Below are 17,726 nucleotides of genomic sequence, written 5' to 3'. Positions count from 1 at the left end.
CTGTAACATGAAATAGTTGCCTGCAAGCCCTAGGTGCTGCAGGATTTGAAAATAGAGGGACAGCAGGAGGAACTGAGAAGCCACGTAGCCTCAGAAACAGAGAAAACTTTACATCTCAAAACTTACACTACAGTGAGGATCATCTTTCCTGCATATGCCATCCTGTCAACATTTTCCCTCAAATGATTTTTTTAATGAGAAGAACTATATGGCCTAATTACTATTTTTAAACATTTAGATAGCCTTACCTATTTCCTGTTTTGGGTATCTTGTTCTGTAGAAGAAGCAGGAGAAACTCTAGAAAGTAGAAATGGGAAAGGATCCTAAAAGCAGACAAAGAAAAGGACACTTGCAACCAACAATAGAGACAGACAAAGAGCAAACAGGCTAATAGATCTTCACCTCTTGCATGTGGTAGATGATCATAAACACTATTCTGCACTCTCCTGGATGCTTGTGAGTATGAGAATGGCTCCTATAGCTGAACTACAGAAGTTGAGTGAAGACTAGCTCTCTGGAGCAGCAGCTCACATTAGCCATCTATAGTAAGAGGAGGCAATAATGACCCAAATACAGAATAGTACTACTTAATTTCGTGTTTACCTTGTTTGCAACTATTAGCCAGTCTCAGGTAGTTTTTAAGCACTATTTGAAATAGATATGATACCTATCATAGAACAAGCTCTTCTATTTAGAAAAACTAGATTTAGCTTTAGATGAACCATGCAAAGAAAAATCAAATCCTGTTAAACAGTTTTGAGATGGCTTCTTGGGCTGCCTTTGATCTCTCTGAATTTATTAGATACACAGAAGAAAAGCAGTACATACCTTACGTGACAGTCTGTTATACAGCCATCTTCAGATGAATTTCTGCAATTCAACAGTAGCATTAGCAGAATGAGCACTTGAATAAAACCTACACAAAGATTTTACTCTAAAACATTAGTCTCCAAAGAATTTCTTACACACTGAAATCACCACCAATTCTATAACACTGTATTTGTAAGTAAGAATTCATATATGAATGATCCTTATACATTTTTTCCCCAATACTTCTATAACTTCAGGCTTGGATCTATAGTTGGTAAAATTTTCTGACAGCCTCTGACATAGAGCTCCATGTTGTGTATTGAACATATTGACAAGGTGATTTTAACAGCACAGAATCCAGATGGGAGGAGTGTGGGCAAGAAAGCTAAAAGACAACAGCAGCGGAGCAAAGATCCATTCCCCCACCTTGTGGATAATTACTGAAACAACAATTTACTGTGCTATTCTCATCACTTGCAATGAATTTATCAAATTTCACATGGATTTTTGCTCTACTACAGGATACTAATCTTAAACTCACTCTGAGTGAACTGCAAATACTTTTGAAGTAGCATATTCTCTTTTACCTATTAAATACACTCTAAAATTTGGAGAATGTCCTCTCTTTCAATGCCTATGAGCATCAGTTATCAATTATTCAAAGTTACTGTGCTCTGTTAAAAGTCTGAAGAATGTCTGGCACAAAAGGAATTTAACTGACTGGGGTTCAAATATAAGAGGTATCTGTTCCTTCTGTCCGCATGACTGTCCACATGAAATCCTACTGATATTATCATTATAATTTAAACACAATTATACAAAAGTTTTCCCCAATATGTGAGAAAGTCACAGTAGCAATGTAACTTACTTATTCCGTTATTATACTCCTTTAAAGCCAGGATGAGATCAAAAGCTGTGTTTCTCATGTATTAAATTACTGACTCAAGATACATTCTGTCTAGTTTTTGGTTTTTTTTTACTGATAATTTACTTAAAATAACCATATGAAATCAGCTGTACAAGTCTCTTTGGATGGTTCAAAAGCGTTTTAGCTCCAAGTCATAGCTATTCAAAAATCAACAGCAAACGAAAAGCAGAGCCAGAGGTAAAGAAAATAAATGTAACAAAGTTTTATGAGCACAACACAGTTCTTATAAATCAAGGGCAGATTTGAGATAACATTTATCAGAGCAGAGACTAGGACCTGCACAGCTCAGTACTATACCTACAAGGTTTTTATTTTACTGATATGTATAAAAATATATATGTGGAATTTATCATAATTCATGGAGAAAAGTTCCAAACCTCTGGAAGTAGGCCACAGGTGCTAAATCAACACTGAGCATCAATGAATGTCAATGGATGCAATTTTTTCCACATGCTGAAATTTAATCCCACTCCTTTGTTTCACCCACATGTCCACATCAGATGTCATTTGGTCAGGGTGCCTCTTTGCTGCCATCTGTTACATGGCAACAAACTGTAACAGAATATTGGTGGGTATGCTCAATCTCTACTGCTACCCCACCAACATTTCCCTCTGACATCATGGATCAAAAGAATAAAATAGGAGGTACTACTTTTGGAGCAGCCCTTGTGCAGTGCTTAGCCACCATCCCTATTCTCCAGGTCTTTGTTTTGGATAGAATTACACAACCTTACTATGCTTGCCTATAATCAACAATGAAGTCCACAAACACCAAGAGTACATACAAGATGAACACTGAAACTTGTCTGTTGTCGTATTATTAATACAGAGGATTTTTAGTGTTCCATTTGCTGACACCCATCCACATGTGGGATTTAGTGCCTCCCTGACTGAAATGCAAACAAAAATTTATTTCCCTTATTACAATTCAACACAGGTATTGCTTTCAAGTACTGCCCTTACTTTTCATAACTAGAAGAGATATTTTTCCTTACTGACGTGAAAGGAATTTATAGCACGTTTTCAGTATACTGGATTAGCTTTTCCAAATATCCTACCTCTGAAGAATGAGCCATCCTATAGATGTATCACTTTCCTTTGGTCCCAGGCTACCACATCTATACTACAGAAGGGTTCTTCCTTTCCCTCATCCCAAACGCTATCTGTAGACTAGATCAAGATAGACACTAAATATTCTCACTGTAAAACAGATCATAAAAAAATATAAAAATAATTTTAAAAGTAAAAATATCCTTTTCTCATCTCCATAAATTCGGTGATTCGAATAAGCTACCTCTTAAGGTGCTGGCAAACATCCAGTAAACTCCAAAACAAGAGTAAATTTTAACACAGGTAATAATTGCTGAAGTATAGAGATCTGTATATTTGCATCACTGTTACTCAGTAGCTACGCAAATGAGGTCCACAATCCAAAGAATGGACTTGTATTAGGAAGCATCAATAAAATGAAAAATATTAACAGATTTCAATCCATGTCTCTAAGCCTTCCTTTTCTTCCACCTGCCCTTCATGTACTGTGTGGTATTATGCACTTAACTGCTAACTGCCCTCCCTCACAGAAACATACCTTCACCCAGGAAACTTCAATCAAACTGAAGCCTGGGTTTTCAGACGGAATGTGAAGTTGCATGCAGTGATTCTCAAATCCCTCCACTTCTTTCTTACACCATCACGTTCAGTCCACTGGCATCTATTTTAACTTAAATCTTCACACTCAGGTTTGAGTAAATGTGACTTTCTAAGCTGTTGAAAGAATTATTTTGTTAAATAAACACTAGCTACTTTCAAAAAGGTTTCACAGAATTTTCTCTTAATGAAGGAGAAACATTAGAAAGTTTTTAGTGTAACCACTATTCCTCTCTGTTATAACAAATGCATTGACTGCTAATGATGAAATGAAAGTACTGCTATCGAGATGCTTAAACTGAATTTCTTGACTTATACATACTGTTCCTCAACTTGGCAAGCAATTCTCTAAAAGACTGTATTTAACCTCTTATTAATAAGAGGCTCTCTGATCAGAGCCCATAATAATCATTTCACCAGACTCCGCAAGTGTTTAGAAAATGGTAAAATGTGATGGTGGAAGGTGTAAAATCGTTCTCATGGGCTTAAGTTAACCCAAGAAAAAACACCATCACACCTTTTGTTTACTGTTTTCTTCTTCTCTGAACACATCTCAGATTTCTTATGGACTCAGAACAGCTGAAGCTGGAAGATATCTGAAGATAATGCAGTCCAGACAAGGTTGGCTTACTCTAATCCTGAGGAGAAAAACATCGTTACCACTGACAGTAGCATAGTTAATTAATACTGTATTCTTTTAAGAGGAAAAAGAAAACAATCTGAACTTACTACTCTACACATTTGACAGAAAAAAACACTGAAATAGTAAAACCATCCTATAAATCAATTAACAACTAAAAATCTACAGTACCAGCCTGTACAAAGCAAGAATCAGTTTCTACTTAAGGTATTCTAATAGATCTAGTATTCTGTGTCACATATTCAATAAAAATTGTTTTTAGAGGGAGCAAAAACTCTGAGAGCTCACTGTAATGAAAGGCCTAAGTTTCTCTGAATAGTTTGGCTAACCTATGTACTCAGTAGCATTGAGATTAGAGCTTCATAAATGCTTAATAGCCGCACTGGATGGGAAACCACTTTGTTGCCACACTGAAAGAACATACTTAAACCTTTGATAAACCTCACTGAACATTGCAGCACCTTGTTGAAATTCCTCACTAAAGATTCACTGAAAAAGCACTCCACCCCAGCAATGCCTCCTTCTTGCAGATCACCCAAACATCCTTTAATTCAGCTGTTGCTCTTACACATACGAACAAGTCAAGACACACTCCTCATTCCTAATGCTCTCAGCCAGCACATTAACAGGATGTGAAACTGAAGAAAAAGGACAGACATGTAACAGGACAAAGAAGCTGCTTAAGTCAGACAGCAAAATCAAGGTACCGCCACCGAGATCATCTGCAGTTTGGAGAGATTACAGCCATAAAAAGGGCCAGACAAAAAAAACAACAACAAAAAGCAAGGCAAAACTGGGAAGTACATGTAGTAAAATGGAAGACAGAAGGAAGCACAAGAGAAGCATTAAAAACCTGTTATACCCAAATATCCATATTAATTTAAGCAAGAATTTGAACTCTTTAGCAAGCGATCTCTCTTGTTTTCTAGAGTGCTTGACCTAAGAGGTACAGAAGGTCATTCATTAAATCAGCTGCAATTCCTACTGACGTCTATAATTCAAACTTAGCTAACAAACAGATGCGCACTTCAAAATCAGAAGTTGTTCTCTTTAAAACCCTACTGCTTCTTCAGACTGCTTTAAAATTGGAAGTTCTTCCCCACTATTTAATCACACAGTGAGAAAAAGTATCTACTGTTGAGAATTCAAAACCAGAAGGCTTACAAATAAAAATGAGGAAGTACAGAACCGAAGCAAGCAGGAGACTGGAGCCAGAAACACATCATCAGGACTGTTTTAAGCTCACATTCTCCACCCTCAAAAAAGGCACATAGTAACTTCTAAACATGGACTAAAATACGCAAATCAAAATCTGTTTTCAGCTAGGATTAAAAGACAGCACAGTACAGTTCTGATCTTGTTTAGCTTAGAAAAGAGAAGGCTCTGGGGAGACCTCACTGCAGTCTTCCAGTACTTGAGGGGACCCAACTTTATACATGGCCTTGCAGGCAGATGTGTTACTGGGGACTGCTTTAAACTAGAAGGAGGGGAAATTTAGGTTAGATGTTAGGAAGAAATTCTTTACTCAAAGGCGTGGTGATGAGGCACTGGAATGAGTTCCATAGACATTATGCATGCCCCATCCCTAGAGGCATTCAAGGCCAGATAAGATGGGGCTCTGAGTAGCCTGATCTAGTGGGTGGCAACCCCACAGCAGGAAGGTCTGGAAATAAACAATCTTTAAGGTTCCTGCCAACCTAAACCATTCTATGATACTTATCTGAATCAGCCCTTATACACCCAAACATCAAACCGAAGGAAACACAGGGCTAAAGATAACTCTTGTGCAGTACACTTCAGTCCACTTTTTTTTTTCCCCATATGGTGTGAGTGACAAGTAACAAACCAGCAACATGTAATGCATTTCTGAAGCAACACCATTCAAATCACAGCACAAGTAATTGCATATAAAAATTTATTGTCTCCCTATATAATATCATTTAAACAAGGCTTGAAATACATACAACTTAAGTAGCAGATTTCATTAATGTTTAAGTATATTGTAGAAAATAGGTGTTATCACAGAATCAACAACACATGTCATACCGCATTTCTCCCCCCCTCATACCAAATTGGATTTAACAATCTTAATTAGACTCAACTATCTTCAATTCAATCAACTATCTTCAGCTTTCTAATTTTCATGAGATCACAGCTGTGAGTTTGGAACATATTTATAGAATTCACCAGCCTTTAAATAAGAAAAGGTCGAAAATCCAGGCCTAGCTCTCACAGTTCCTCCTCTTACAGAACGAACTATGCAAGAATATTGCCATTTTTATTCTGAGTTCCTATCTAGAACAAAATGATGCAGAAATAAAGTAAAAAAAAGAGGGAGAAAAAAAAATTCATTGATGGCTTTTAAGTGAAATATGATGGAAATAACATATTTTTAAGATTAAGTACACGTAAGGGCACTTGAGCAAGAGCACTTAATAAACCAAGTTCACTGAACTAAAACCCTTTTGCTCACATAGTCCCTGACACAGACAGTTACCTTGTGTATGCCTTGCGTTAAGAACACAGCTTGTCTCAGTGATGTCTGTAGGATTATCCATCCCGTTAAGAACTACGCTCTGAATATGCTTAAGTATCTTACTAAACTGTATTCTAAGAGTCCTCGAGAAACTGAAACAGAAAGTAATATGGAAAAGTGACTTAGGTGGTACTCTTGCAGTGAAATAGCTATATTCTGGAATACTGAAAACAAATTACTTCGAATTATGTGTTTGGCATACAAAGTTTTCTAACAACTATACTGTTCCTCCTGAAGAAGTCTTTAATCTACAGTGGCATAACCAAAAACATATACATTCTCATGACAGGTAAATAGTATTTTTCCATTTTTAAAGTGCAGATTTGTATTTGCCATATAAATGACAACATTCTAAAGTAAATATTTCTATGCAGGAGCAGTCTATTTCATTCACTACATACTCATTTTTATATTACTCCAGCACAGCACTTCCGGGAAACTAAACAGATAGATTTAATTATATTAAGTAAATTGTCTATACTTCTTTAACAGACTGTTTACTTAATTTTATGTTTTTAACTAGTTTCAATTACTTACTTATGTAAGTACCTTAGTTTGCAAAGTGCTGGAACCATGATTACCACAATTTGCTTGTAAACCACAACCTTAGAGCACAAATTAGATAAACATTTCATTTTAAAGAAGCTATTTACAATAAAAGGAAAAGCAGAAAAGGACAATTCAGGGTATGAAGACTTTTTATGACAATTTTAGACACAGATGCTTATTTTAGAGTAACAAAATCCAGAGTTTTGGCAAAACACATAGCTTTTTAAAACAAAGTGTTTATGACAATTAACAACACAGGAAGATCTTGGTTGTTTTATCTGCCATTTCAGCAAAATGTTTCTATGTTGCTTCTAGTTAATTTTAGTGATAAGATCGTATGTCAAAGGTCTAACCCAACAGATCCTGTTATTATCAAGACAGCATTTGTGGTTTCTTCAACTGCATCGATGCTTGTTTCATCAGCTTTTGTTGTTTTCTTGTTGCTCGTGCTTCATCAATGGCAATACAAATGCTCTATAAACAATATAGTGAAAGAAAAAAATTCAAGTTAGTCTGCAGTTTCCTTCTGTAAGATACTACCAAAAATGGCTAATTGAACAGTCAAACCTATATACACGAAGCCCAGCTTGTGTGTATTATGTACTGGAGTAGTTTCAATGGCACATCTAATTTTACATAAGTATTTCCAGCATTTAGTGAAAACTGAAGTGTTTGAAATGCTTGTCAGCGTGCTTTTGCTCATGATTTCATTAAGTCAAATCAACTTCTACCCCAAACAGGAATAGAGAGTAATTTAAGCTGGATGGACAGACTGCAAGCATTAGTGTTGCTGAAGCAATTCAAACATTTATAGATTCTTGGTAACTCAGAAATTGTTAAAAGAGGCAAAAATGAAACCCAGAATCTTGTTTATGAAGTACGCTTTTTTTTTTTTTGTGCAGCATCTTGTCAAATCAGCAGAGATTTATGTGTGTAAACTATACACAAAGAAGGGAGATGCAAATCGTAGAGAATTACCAATAAAGCTGAGCAACTGAAATTCACAAAAGGTGAACAGGACACAGAAATTTATTTTCAACATACACATAACATTATGAATAAAAGCAAAGGAACAGTAATTAAATAGTAACAGAAAAAAGAGAATGAAACAAAAAGAAATATTTCTCAGGCATTGCCAGATAAAATCAAAATTATCTTCATTTGTCAAACAAAAGCATTACCTGGAATGTGTGTCACAAAATAACACTGAAAAACACCTTTTCTTCAGGTAAGAGACAGTGAAGTAGTAATACATGCTGTTTCAGTATGGAGAAAAAAAAGGAGCTGCCACATGCCTTCTTCCTCCCCTGTCTAATCGCATCTTTTAGATGGTCTTCATCTATTTCACAGGAGCAATGTGGCCATATTCCAATTGTGACTTGCTATTTACTCAGGGTGCCATTTTAATTGTGCATACAAGATGCAGTGGGTTTAACTGAATCCACTTTTAATACTAGGAAGAATTCTTCCTCTCATAATTTGATACAAAACAACATTAAGGCAGATAGTTACCCATTTAGATAGTTAAATTTCTCTGTTGTTGAGGAATCACAGAATTAATGCAAATTGTTAGCTTAGCCTGTGTAAGTCAGCTACAAGACCCAAGAACACAGAACAAACACTCCCCCAAATCAGCCTCTCCAGCATCAACCTGAACAAACATCAGAAAATAAATGCTAGAAAACCAGCAGAGCCTGAGGAACAGGGAATAAATAATTCTTTTCACACAGAAGTACACTTACTGGGTTAATTTAGTTACCCTGAAATAATGAGAAGGGAGCATAATTCAGACATACGCTGATTACAATGAACTTAATTGATTATTCGAATTATTTCCTTTTAATAAGTTATAATGTACAAAGTACAAAACGATGCAACTTCATTTATTCTTGCACACACCCTCAAATGTTTTGAACTGTCTTATCTCATTGTTTTCCTGGTCAAACTCATTTTTCAACAAGAAAATACAGTAAACAGTTCCTAGGAATGAGAACGTTATGATTTTTTAGATGACTGGAGTTTCAACAAGCACAATAACATCGTAAGACAAAAGAAAACAGAAAAATAAAGGATATACCCTTGCTGCAGCCTCATCGTCAAGTTCAACTGCTTTTACACATCCATGACCTACACTGTCCTTCCTTTGGAACATCCTTTGATCCTGTTGCAAAGGGGCACAAAAATACAGTTCAGGTGACTCACAAAACAAGAACGCAGAATCTGACACATAAATGGTTTGAGTGTCAACTTCAGCTTAGACTTCAATTCATCCTCTGACCAACACATCCTACTTTGGAAACATATGAATTGATTTCTCTTATCTCCAAAGCTGGGAGTTACCTTAGTTAGTTTAGATTAATTAAAAGCATCTTTGGACCTCTAAATAAGCAGTGTTCAATAACAAATAATTTAAAATAGATAATATTAATTTAAAATAAAAAGAAGACAAACCACACAATTTCCTTACCAAAACAGTTAGTTTTAAAACACGTCCTTCGCAGGTAGGAGGGCGTGTAAAGTCTTCAAATAAGTAATTCCACTCTGCTGTTAAATGACCTAAGATTTCCACCTCTTTTACATATATCACCCTCCTGCTCAGAAAGAAAAACATGTCAATACACAATTTCTACCAGAAATCGCAACTTTATGAGAAAACAAAATGGAGAACATAAATATGTTTCAGAATGTATTTTTTATGTGGATCAAAAGTATCCATTCAGTAGCAGTTCAAGTGTATTTCCTTAATATATATTCCAGGACCATTACTTTGTCCTTAAGACTCACACTTTCCATGTTATCATATGGGATGCTCAAGCAAATTAATCAAAAAACACCAGCCTCTGAAAATCTAAGCATTTTAACAAAAGTGGATAATGGAAGAATATGACTTAAATTTAACCAGCTCCCTCAATGCATCTACTATGCGACAGCAGTCAGCCAGCTGAATACTGGCTACATAGTGAAATAAGTACATAAATAGACTGACAGATGATCCATTGCTACAGTTTACATTTGCAAACAAGTTGCCCCATCATCCCTTTAGATCTCCAATATCGCCTAGCATACAAATTTAAGAAAGTGGCAGTTCTTAATGGACTTAAGCTAGAAGCTTCAAGTATATATTGACCAATTGGATTAAGGACAGAAATACACATTTAACTGAAGCTGTAAAAAAACGAAAAAAAAACAACAAAACAATCCAAAGCTAAACCATCTAACTACCATAAAAATAAGTCAGCACCTATCTTAAAAATCTTGTTATGCCACAGCATGAAGTGCACTACCTGTTATAAAACAAATACAAGATGGCTGTTGCCCAGATTCTTGGTATGGATAAGCCCACCACATACATCCAGGCAAAGGGCAGAAACTAGTAACCATCTAGGATGCAGAGATCATAATACATGACTATGATAATCTTTTCTTAGCATAGTTACAAGGTTTTGAGCTCTCACACCATTCAAGACAAGCAATATCTTACATTCTAAATAGCATCTGATGGATTTAATATTCATTATAATTTAAATAAAATAAACTCTGACTCAGCGTACTTTTAACTTAAGAAGCTTGTAAACATGCATCATCAAAACACTGGTTTGACTGCAGACACCACACAAGCTAATTTTGAACATCAGAAACAGAAAAAAAGCATTTCCCCCAATAGGATGAAATAGTCACTGACCTTAGAATCAATTAAAATAGCTTCCTGAATTAGTACCTAGTGTCAATATCACTGATTATGATCTCACATTGTGAATAAAAGACAACAAATTATAAAATCAATAAGAAAACAAATAAGAAAAGTGCACATGCAAAGAACAGCTATAATTTCAGACTTAGCCAGATGCCTGAATTGAAACAAGCTCATAAAAAGCCTTTGGAACTCAGTACCTATTGGTAACAATAAGGTTTGCCCTTCTGCCTCTTGAAATCCCACAGTGGTATCGGTAGTTCTCTTTTTCCAGCTTTGTTATGTGCAGTTTCTGAAAAAGAAAATATCTGGCCTGTAAAAACAGAAGTCAAAGCAATGTTTTCAATCCAAAAACATCTCAAAAGGATTACCTAGTTGAACTGCTGCTTTCAAGGCAGGCTCACAGTGCTCCCAGTCCTGCAGCAGTGAAATATCTGATCCTTCCCACCATTCAAAAGGGAGAATGTGACACTATAGTGTTACTAGACTACTTATTTACCTTGAAGTTTTATTTTGTACTAATTACTGTTTAGTAATTCCTATTCTGCTACATCCTACATTGCATACTCGATTCAAGAGTGAAAATCCTGTGACAGCAGCTTTAAGGAATATAACGCTTGTCTTAGACCCACAGAAATAACCAAGTTACAAATACTCAGTGCTCCTCAAGGTCAGCTTCTGAAGTGCTAAAACAAGCATGCTTATTCCACATTCTAAATATGGTAGGTATATGAAAGCAAAGATTAAACTACCCATCACATTTCTGTTAGTCTGCTACAAATTAAATGAACAACTAAAAAGAGAAGTTTAGAAAAGCCTCAAAATAGCACTGAAGTGCCTTCTAACTATTTTTATGTTCTTAACTATTTTTTGATGAAGTATTTTTCTGTTTATCCATTCTACACAGCAGTCACGTGAAGAGCTGTTTTATCTACATCACCAGCTTTACAGTATTCAATCGACTCCAAAGTGGTACTGCAGAGTCTCACAGTAAATTTTAAATAACACCCAAATTTTAGCTTAAAGACATTGCATTTCAGACTGATACATCAATGAATCTGAGGGAAGTTTCAGTTTACTTCTGTTACTGGGGAATTCAGCTGCTGTATAACAGTTAACTTCATTGATAAACTAGAAAGAGCACCTTGGAAACGAAGGAGGGAAGAACAACAAAGACCACCACCCAGTACAGTTTTAGTTATTCCCTGTAAATAAATGACCTCCTAAATTTCCATAGCTGACTATGACTTGACTCTGTATTCATCTGTCTATGGTCAATTACACAGGCTAAAAGCTCAATGCAGATCAAGTAACATGAAGAAACCTCTAATTCCAGCCTACTTTAGAATCAATTGAAAGAAATTTCAATGTTTGCATTTTATTCTCATTTATTTAAACAAGTATCTTAAAGCATCATCATACATTTCAACAGATCCCAGCAAAACCCTTTAAGATCAAACATGGATAAATGCACAGTAGATGAAATCAACAGCATAGTGTTTTCCTGGAGTTGATCCTAAGGAATGCGATATCAAAATATATATACAATTTTTGAACCAAGCAAAAATATAGGGTCCCCATCTTCTATAATATATACTTGTAAAATCAATTTTCTGACCATCTTAGAACTTCAATACTGTAAAATAGACATGAAAGAGAAAAACACGCCACAAAGGATGGCTTCACACATAGAAAGACAGCAGCAAATTATTAAAAATCACAACATAACCTTACATTTTATACCCAAATCATAGCTGATTCAGCTATATAAATCTGAATATATACATTTAAATACAAGAAAAGGAAAGCAAAACACATCATTGTGCAAGACCACAATTCATAAGTTGGAACTCACATTCTGAATTGCTGTTGGATATGCAAAAAGTGAGACATACTGCACTTTTGAACAGATTTATTCATAATCTTATTCCTCCATTTAAACTCAAAACTTTGATGAGAAAGTCTGGTTTTGTAACCCTAACTTCAAAAGCTATCCTGGTATTAAGTTTTGTATACCAAGACAAGAGCCTCCATGGAGCTCTCAGCCCAACAAATGCAGTATTTGCCAGAGCTGTACCAACACTCCTGATACAAATTCAATGCATTACAGTGGTGCATTATGTAAAGAGGGGTCTCTTGATGCAAATTACTTTGTGATATGCATACGCTGTTCAAATTCAGGCATCTTTATCAGAAGCTTTTATTCTGATGAGACTACTACAGCACTTTTTAAAAGTGCAATTCCTGTTATTTTACGTGGAAATAAAGGAGCTAATGCATATATACACAGCAGAACTGAAACTCAACTAGATATGGAATCTGTCATTTTTTGACAGATATTGTTTTTCGTACTGAAAAAAAATAATAACATCACCTAATCATTCCTAAAGTACTCTATACCCTTAATAAAGCTCCATGTGTTAACTAGGAAATGAGGCAAAGTAGCACTACAGACAAGAATAAGAACACATCACATCCTGCCAGACCTCAAGTGATGGGGATAGATGGGAGTCTCCTCATCAGAACAGGCAGTAATACCCACACATTAAAAGGCAACAACTAACCAAGCTCATGAGTAAACTCATTTCTCAAGAAACAATTCTCCTCAAGTTGCCATTTTTTTTCCTAATGAACATCGTAGCCAATCAGCCTAATCCATCCTACTCCTCACTGTGCACCCAAAAAAACCCATCACCCTTCTGAGAAGAAAAACAGCAACAAATTTGTCTTTTAAGATTTGACCTATACATATGCTCACCAGCTCTAACATTTAGAAACATCTACATTTTTACGTTAAACATCTTTTGTCCAATCACTGGATATTTTTAAGGCATCCATTCCTTAAGGTAACATGACAAGGTTCCAACCTTGGATATATATATTTATTTTAAAAGGATATACATATCAGAGTAAATTTAAAAAGTCAAAGCAGAGTGAACTAGAAAAGTATTTTGCACAGCTCCACTGTAGAGGAGTTAAGTCAGAGTAATGAGAATGCTAAGATTTTCCCATGGAAAAGAGAAGGAGTTAATATGTGACTGAAAAGAAAAAAAAAAAAGCATATTGAAACACGAGGTTTTTAAATCAACTAAGGAAAGTCATCTGTAATTTGATACCAACAATGAACTCTGTAAATGGATCTGAGCTGTGCCATTAACATGGCTAAAGCAATAGGCAAGAAGCAGAGCTTTCTAAATTGAATTTGAATTAATTACTCAATTTAATAAGGTATAAGTCAGTGGCAGAATCAGGGATGATACAGTCAAGGCAAGATACAAAAGTATTTGGCAGAGGTAAGAATGGAACTGGAAATAATTTTAACTGCATAGGCAGGAGAATAATTTCTAGGTCAATGTTTGTTCAGCAGATAGAAAGCATCAAGAAGCCAAGCATGCAAGAGAATATAGGAATTAAGAATCCAAAACACATTTACATATTACAGTTTTCCAATTCTGAATAATTTTTATTCTTCAGCTTCTTACAAAGGGGAGGGGGGAAAAACAGTTAATGAGATAAGGAGAAAATCCCGGTTGAACTACTTGCACTCTTGGGTCAGAACCAGAATCAAAAATAAACCAAACTGATGCATAAATTAACTTTTGGCAAATAAATTTGTCCATACAAACTGACCTTCTGATTTGTTTTCCCTGCTGGAATATCTTATTTCCTGTAAGACACTGCCCACCTTGTTTGGAATTTATACTTAGAAACATAACTTTCCCAATGCTAGACTCTAGGTAAGACATCAAAACCAGTTTAAAATACACATGTAAGTAAAATAAAAGCTGTGTTCAATTAATTGGCTTCCAAAAGGAAGAGACCATCTAAAGGACTATGCACAGGCTTCATTCTTGTTTAGTATATAATTCTGATCAAAACAATTTAGGCCAAAGAAAGAAACAAATATGAGATGTACGAGAAATGCAAAACATCCACTTTTCAGTGCTAATTATGCTACATTTTCCTTTTTAACAGATGGAGCAAGCAGTGAAACTAGTAAGAAAGCACAAGATTAGTGAAAAATATCTTCTGCACTATTTAAAAATAACAGAAGTTAAAATTAAAAAAAATTTCATTGTATGAAAAAAACTGTTTTGCTCCATACATAATAACAACAATTCCTCTAAAATAGCTAAAATTAAAAAATCCCTATTACATTTCCTTTCTTTAATCAACTTAAATGAAAAATGTTGACTATTGAACTCTGAATTCTGAAGGTATTAGCAGCAGAGATGTATCTGCTTGAAGTTCTGTTCATTTATTACATGAAATTACTTTGCTCCTAAGACAACTTGTTCAGCTTTGTTAATTTACGGTGCTGCGTTAGAAATGAAATTTATGGCATCACTTCCTGTAGAAATATATTTAACTATAATTTGACACTTAATTATGTTAAACAGAAAAGTCCCAGAAGATTCTGTGAATGAAATCAGAGTCAATAAACTGGCTATAATATCTCTAATTGATGGAATTCCACAGAGTAGTAGTAGAAATGATTACTGAAAGGCACAGGGCTTCATCAAACATCTAAGTGATTGGCCTATAGCATATTACAGAAACCAGAACGACAAAGTTTTCTTGAAGTTTTTATGGAAACAGTATTTCCCTGTAATTATGAAATTATAAGCAAAAATTTTCAAAGTAGTATTTTCTATTCAGTACTATTTTAAGTTTTGTTGCTCATACATTACTCCCTTCATCCACAGTCCTAGCTCTATGAGAATGGTAACATTAACAACCAAGCATATTCAGCATCTATGCTACCATGATTATTATTTCTCCTACTCAAGTGTCCTTATTACCTGCCATTCAGAAGGAGCTAAGCGTTCTCATAAAAACAGACATAAAAGAAAAGCGCTCCCTATTCCCTCTCATCTTCCTCACTTAACCAGTCTTACCTTAGAAACTCAAGTTCATTTTTAGTTTGCCTTCTTAGCATGGACAACATGAAACACTATCTACTACAAAGAAAAGACATGACAAGTGGGGAGAGGACAAGTTAAATGCAATCATGCCCTTAATCTAAAATAATTAAGGTTAATTAAAGTTCACAAAGGAAATCAAGAAGAAATAAGGAAAACGTTTACTCCTTTATTCCAGTTCTTGCTGCGTATGCCAGGAGAGAAAGAGAAAGAAGAAAAACATTAGAAATAGACTAGGAAATAAAGACTAAAACTGAACATTAAGAAGGAAGTACCAACTTAGCAACTTTTACTTTTTTTACATGTCCATCAGGAAAGTTACTTTACTGTAATTTTTAGCAAAAAATAAAAAATAAAAATAAAAAATTGAAATTCTTTAAGGAAGTTGAAATGTAATTCAACTACGTCAATTATTTAGAGCTTGAATACAACTGTTACTAATTCCCTCTACTTCAGCCACATCCAAACGTAAAAGCAGCCTAGATGTCCACACAGTGCTTGTAGTTACAAAACACTAGCATCACAAATAACATAATAAATATCAAAAGGTGGTATTCTCAGAATTCATACAGTTTTCTCCATTGCTAAGACAACCAGGAAACCCAGTAATTGTATTATATAGAAAATAAATAAGGCAGTTCAAGCTCTTTTCACGCTATGTACCAGTTGCTTTGTTTGTGAGGATGACTTACTAGTAGTAAGTGCTGGTTTTTCAGCAAAGTGTTTCATCTGAGTGCCAAGAGTGTTTCTCTTAACATTTCCACATATTTTCAAAGTATCCTTAATCCTACCTCCCTTCAGAGCAATGCTTTTGTTTTGTTTGTTTCTTTTTCCCCCTATTTGAATTTCTAACATCCTTTAAGGAATCCTGTAGGACAGAGAACTTAAAAGTGCATTTACAATGCAAGTCATACCTCAAATAAATCATAACCCTCAGCTTCCACTCTATCGTATGGTCGGATGATGCCATCTTCATGAATGAAACGTGGAGGGCGGAGACTAGGTACTTCTTCTGTTGATTCTGCCACCCTGTTAAGGACAGTGGAGCAGTATTCTCATTAGCTCATTACACATTTGAATTTCACCTATCTATGCTTAGCATTCATCTATTTACTATCTCACTTAAACTACACAATTGTCCTAAAGGTGTAAACAACAAAGACACACTGCCAGTGACATACCCAGAATAACATTAGAGAATTAGCCAACAACAACATAACTAACAAAAGCTTACTCCCATGCCTTGGCAAGTAATAAGAATTCAAGTTCATTAACATTTTCATAAGCTTCCCTTAAAACACACATACCCCATCGCTGAGTTTTAAACTGGTAATGGTAAATTTTTACAGTAAGTTTAAATGACATTTAAACTTTTCCATTCAGCAGTACACAAATATACCTCAGAAGAAAAACTTAAATAAGATACTTGAATTACTTTTTCGTAAGTGAAGCGACTGAAATGAGAAAACAAGCTAGTTCTTGTCCATGTGACCTGTAAAACTGCAAGACAAATTCTAAAGCAGCAATTTCCTGAGATTAACATAATGGAAATTCATTAGAGGCTGGTCGTGTCTCTCGGTCCTATAAATCCTACTGAATTTCATACATAACACAAATGATTTAGCATCACTACTGCATCAGTTCAATACATGGTGTGCAACATACAGGGACTATGTCAAAATATCCTCTTGACTTTTTACCTTTGAATTCCCTGGAAGGTACTGCTCGCCATATCTACAATGCCACCTGTTGGGCGGGCAACCACTCCTACGAGTCCCTTTCCAATTCCTTTGAAGAATCCAGCTGCACCTTCTTTTTTAGCCCCTTCAGAAGAAAGAGGGGAAAAGAATGACAGTTTTAATGATCTGCCAGAAGATAGTAGCCACAGAATTAAAGCACTATAGCTCCAAACATCATTAGAACATTTTGTCTAAACAGAGCCCACAGGAACTGATCCAGTTACTATGAAGCTCTCCACATAAGTCAGATTGCCCATTCAGTCA

General features: G+C 35.3%; 1 protein-coding gene and 1 long non-coding RNA gene across 5 annotated transcripts in view; both read right to left on the bottom strand.

Moving 5' to 3' along the window:
- Positions 1-2,657: 2,657 nt before the first annotated feature.
- On the bottom strand, positions 2,658-4,019 carry LOC107318533. The gene is made up of 3 exons (XR_001557401.2): positions 3,903-4,019; positions 3,327-3,502; positions 2,658-2,908 (listed from the first exon to the last, which is right to left on the bottom strand). It is a non-coding gene; the product is annotated as an uncharacterized LOC107318533 (long non-coding RNA).
- Positions 4,020-5,923: 1,904 nt separating this feature from the next.
- Positions 5,924-17,726, bottom strand: part of VPS13C (vacuolar protein sorting 13 homolog C) — a 74,855-nt gene continuing 63,052 nt past the window's right edge. For 3 of the 4 annotated variants that reach the window (XM_015872267.2, XM_015872268.2, XM_015872270.1), the window contains 6 exons: positions 17,424-17,547; positions 16,638-16,752; positions 11,002-11,093; positions 9,578-9,701; positions 9,188-9,271; positions 5,924-7,584 (listed from right to left, as the gene is read on the bottom strand). In XM_015872267.2, the coding sequence (XP_015727753.1) occupies positions 7,483-7,584; positions 9,188-9,271; positions 9,578-9,701; positions 11,002-11,093; positions 16,638-16,752; positions 17,424-17,547 (641 nt within the window). In that variant the 3' untranslated portion in view covers positions 5,924-7,482. Of the gene's footprint in view, positions 7,585-9,187; positions 9,272-9,577; positions 9,702-11,001; positions 11,094-12,171; positions 15,908-16,637; positions 16,753-17,423; positions 17,548-17,726 lie in introns of those variants that run through there. The other variant, XM_015872269.2, reaches the window with a different exon arrangement.

This window comes from Coturnix japonica, chromosome 10 (assembly GCF_001577835.2).
Source record: "Coturnix japonica isolate 7356 chromosome 10, Coturnix japonica 2.1, whole genome shotgun sequence".
In the NCBI taxonomy this organism is placed as follows: Eukaryota; Metazoa; Chordata; class Aves; order Galliformes; family Phasianidae; genus Coturnix; species Coturnix japonica.
This window is presented reverse-complemented; position numbering and strand designations above follow the sequence as displayed.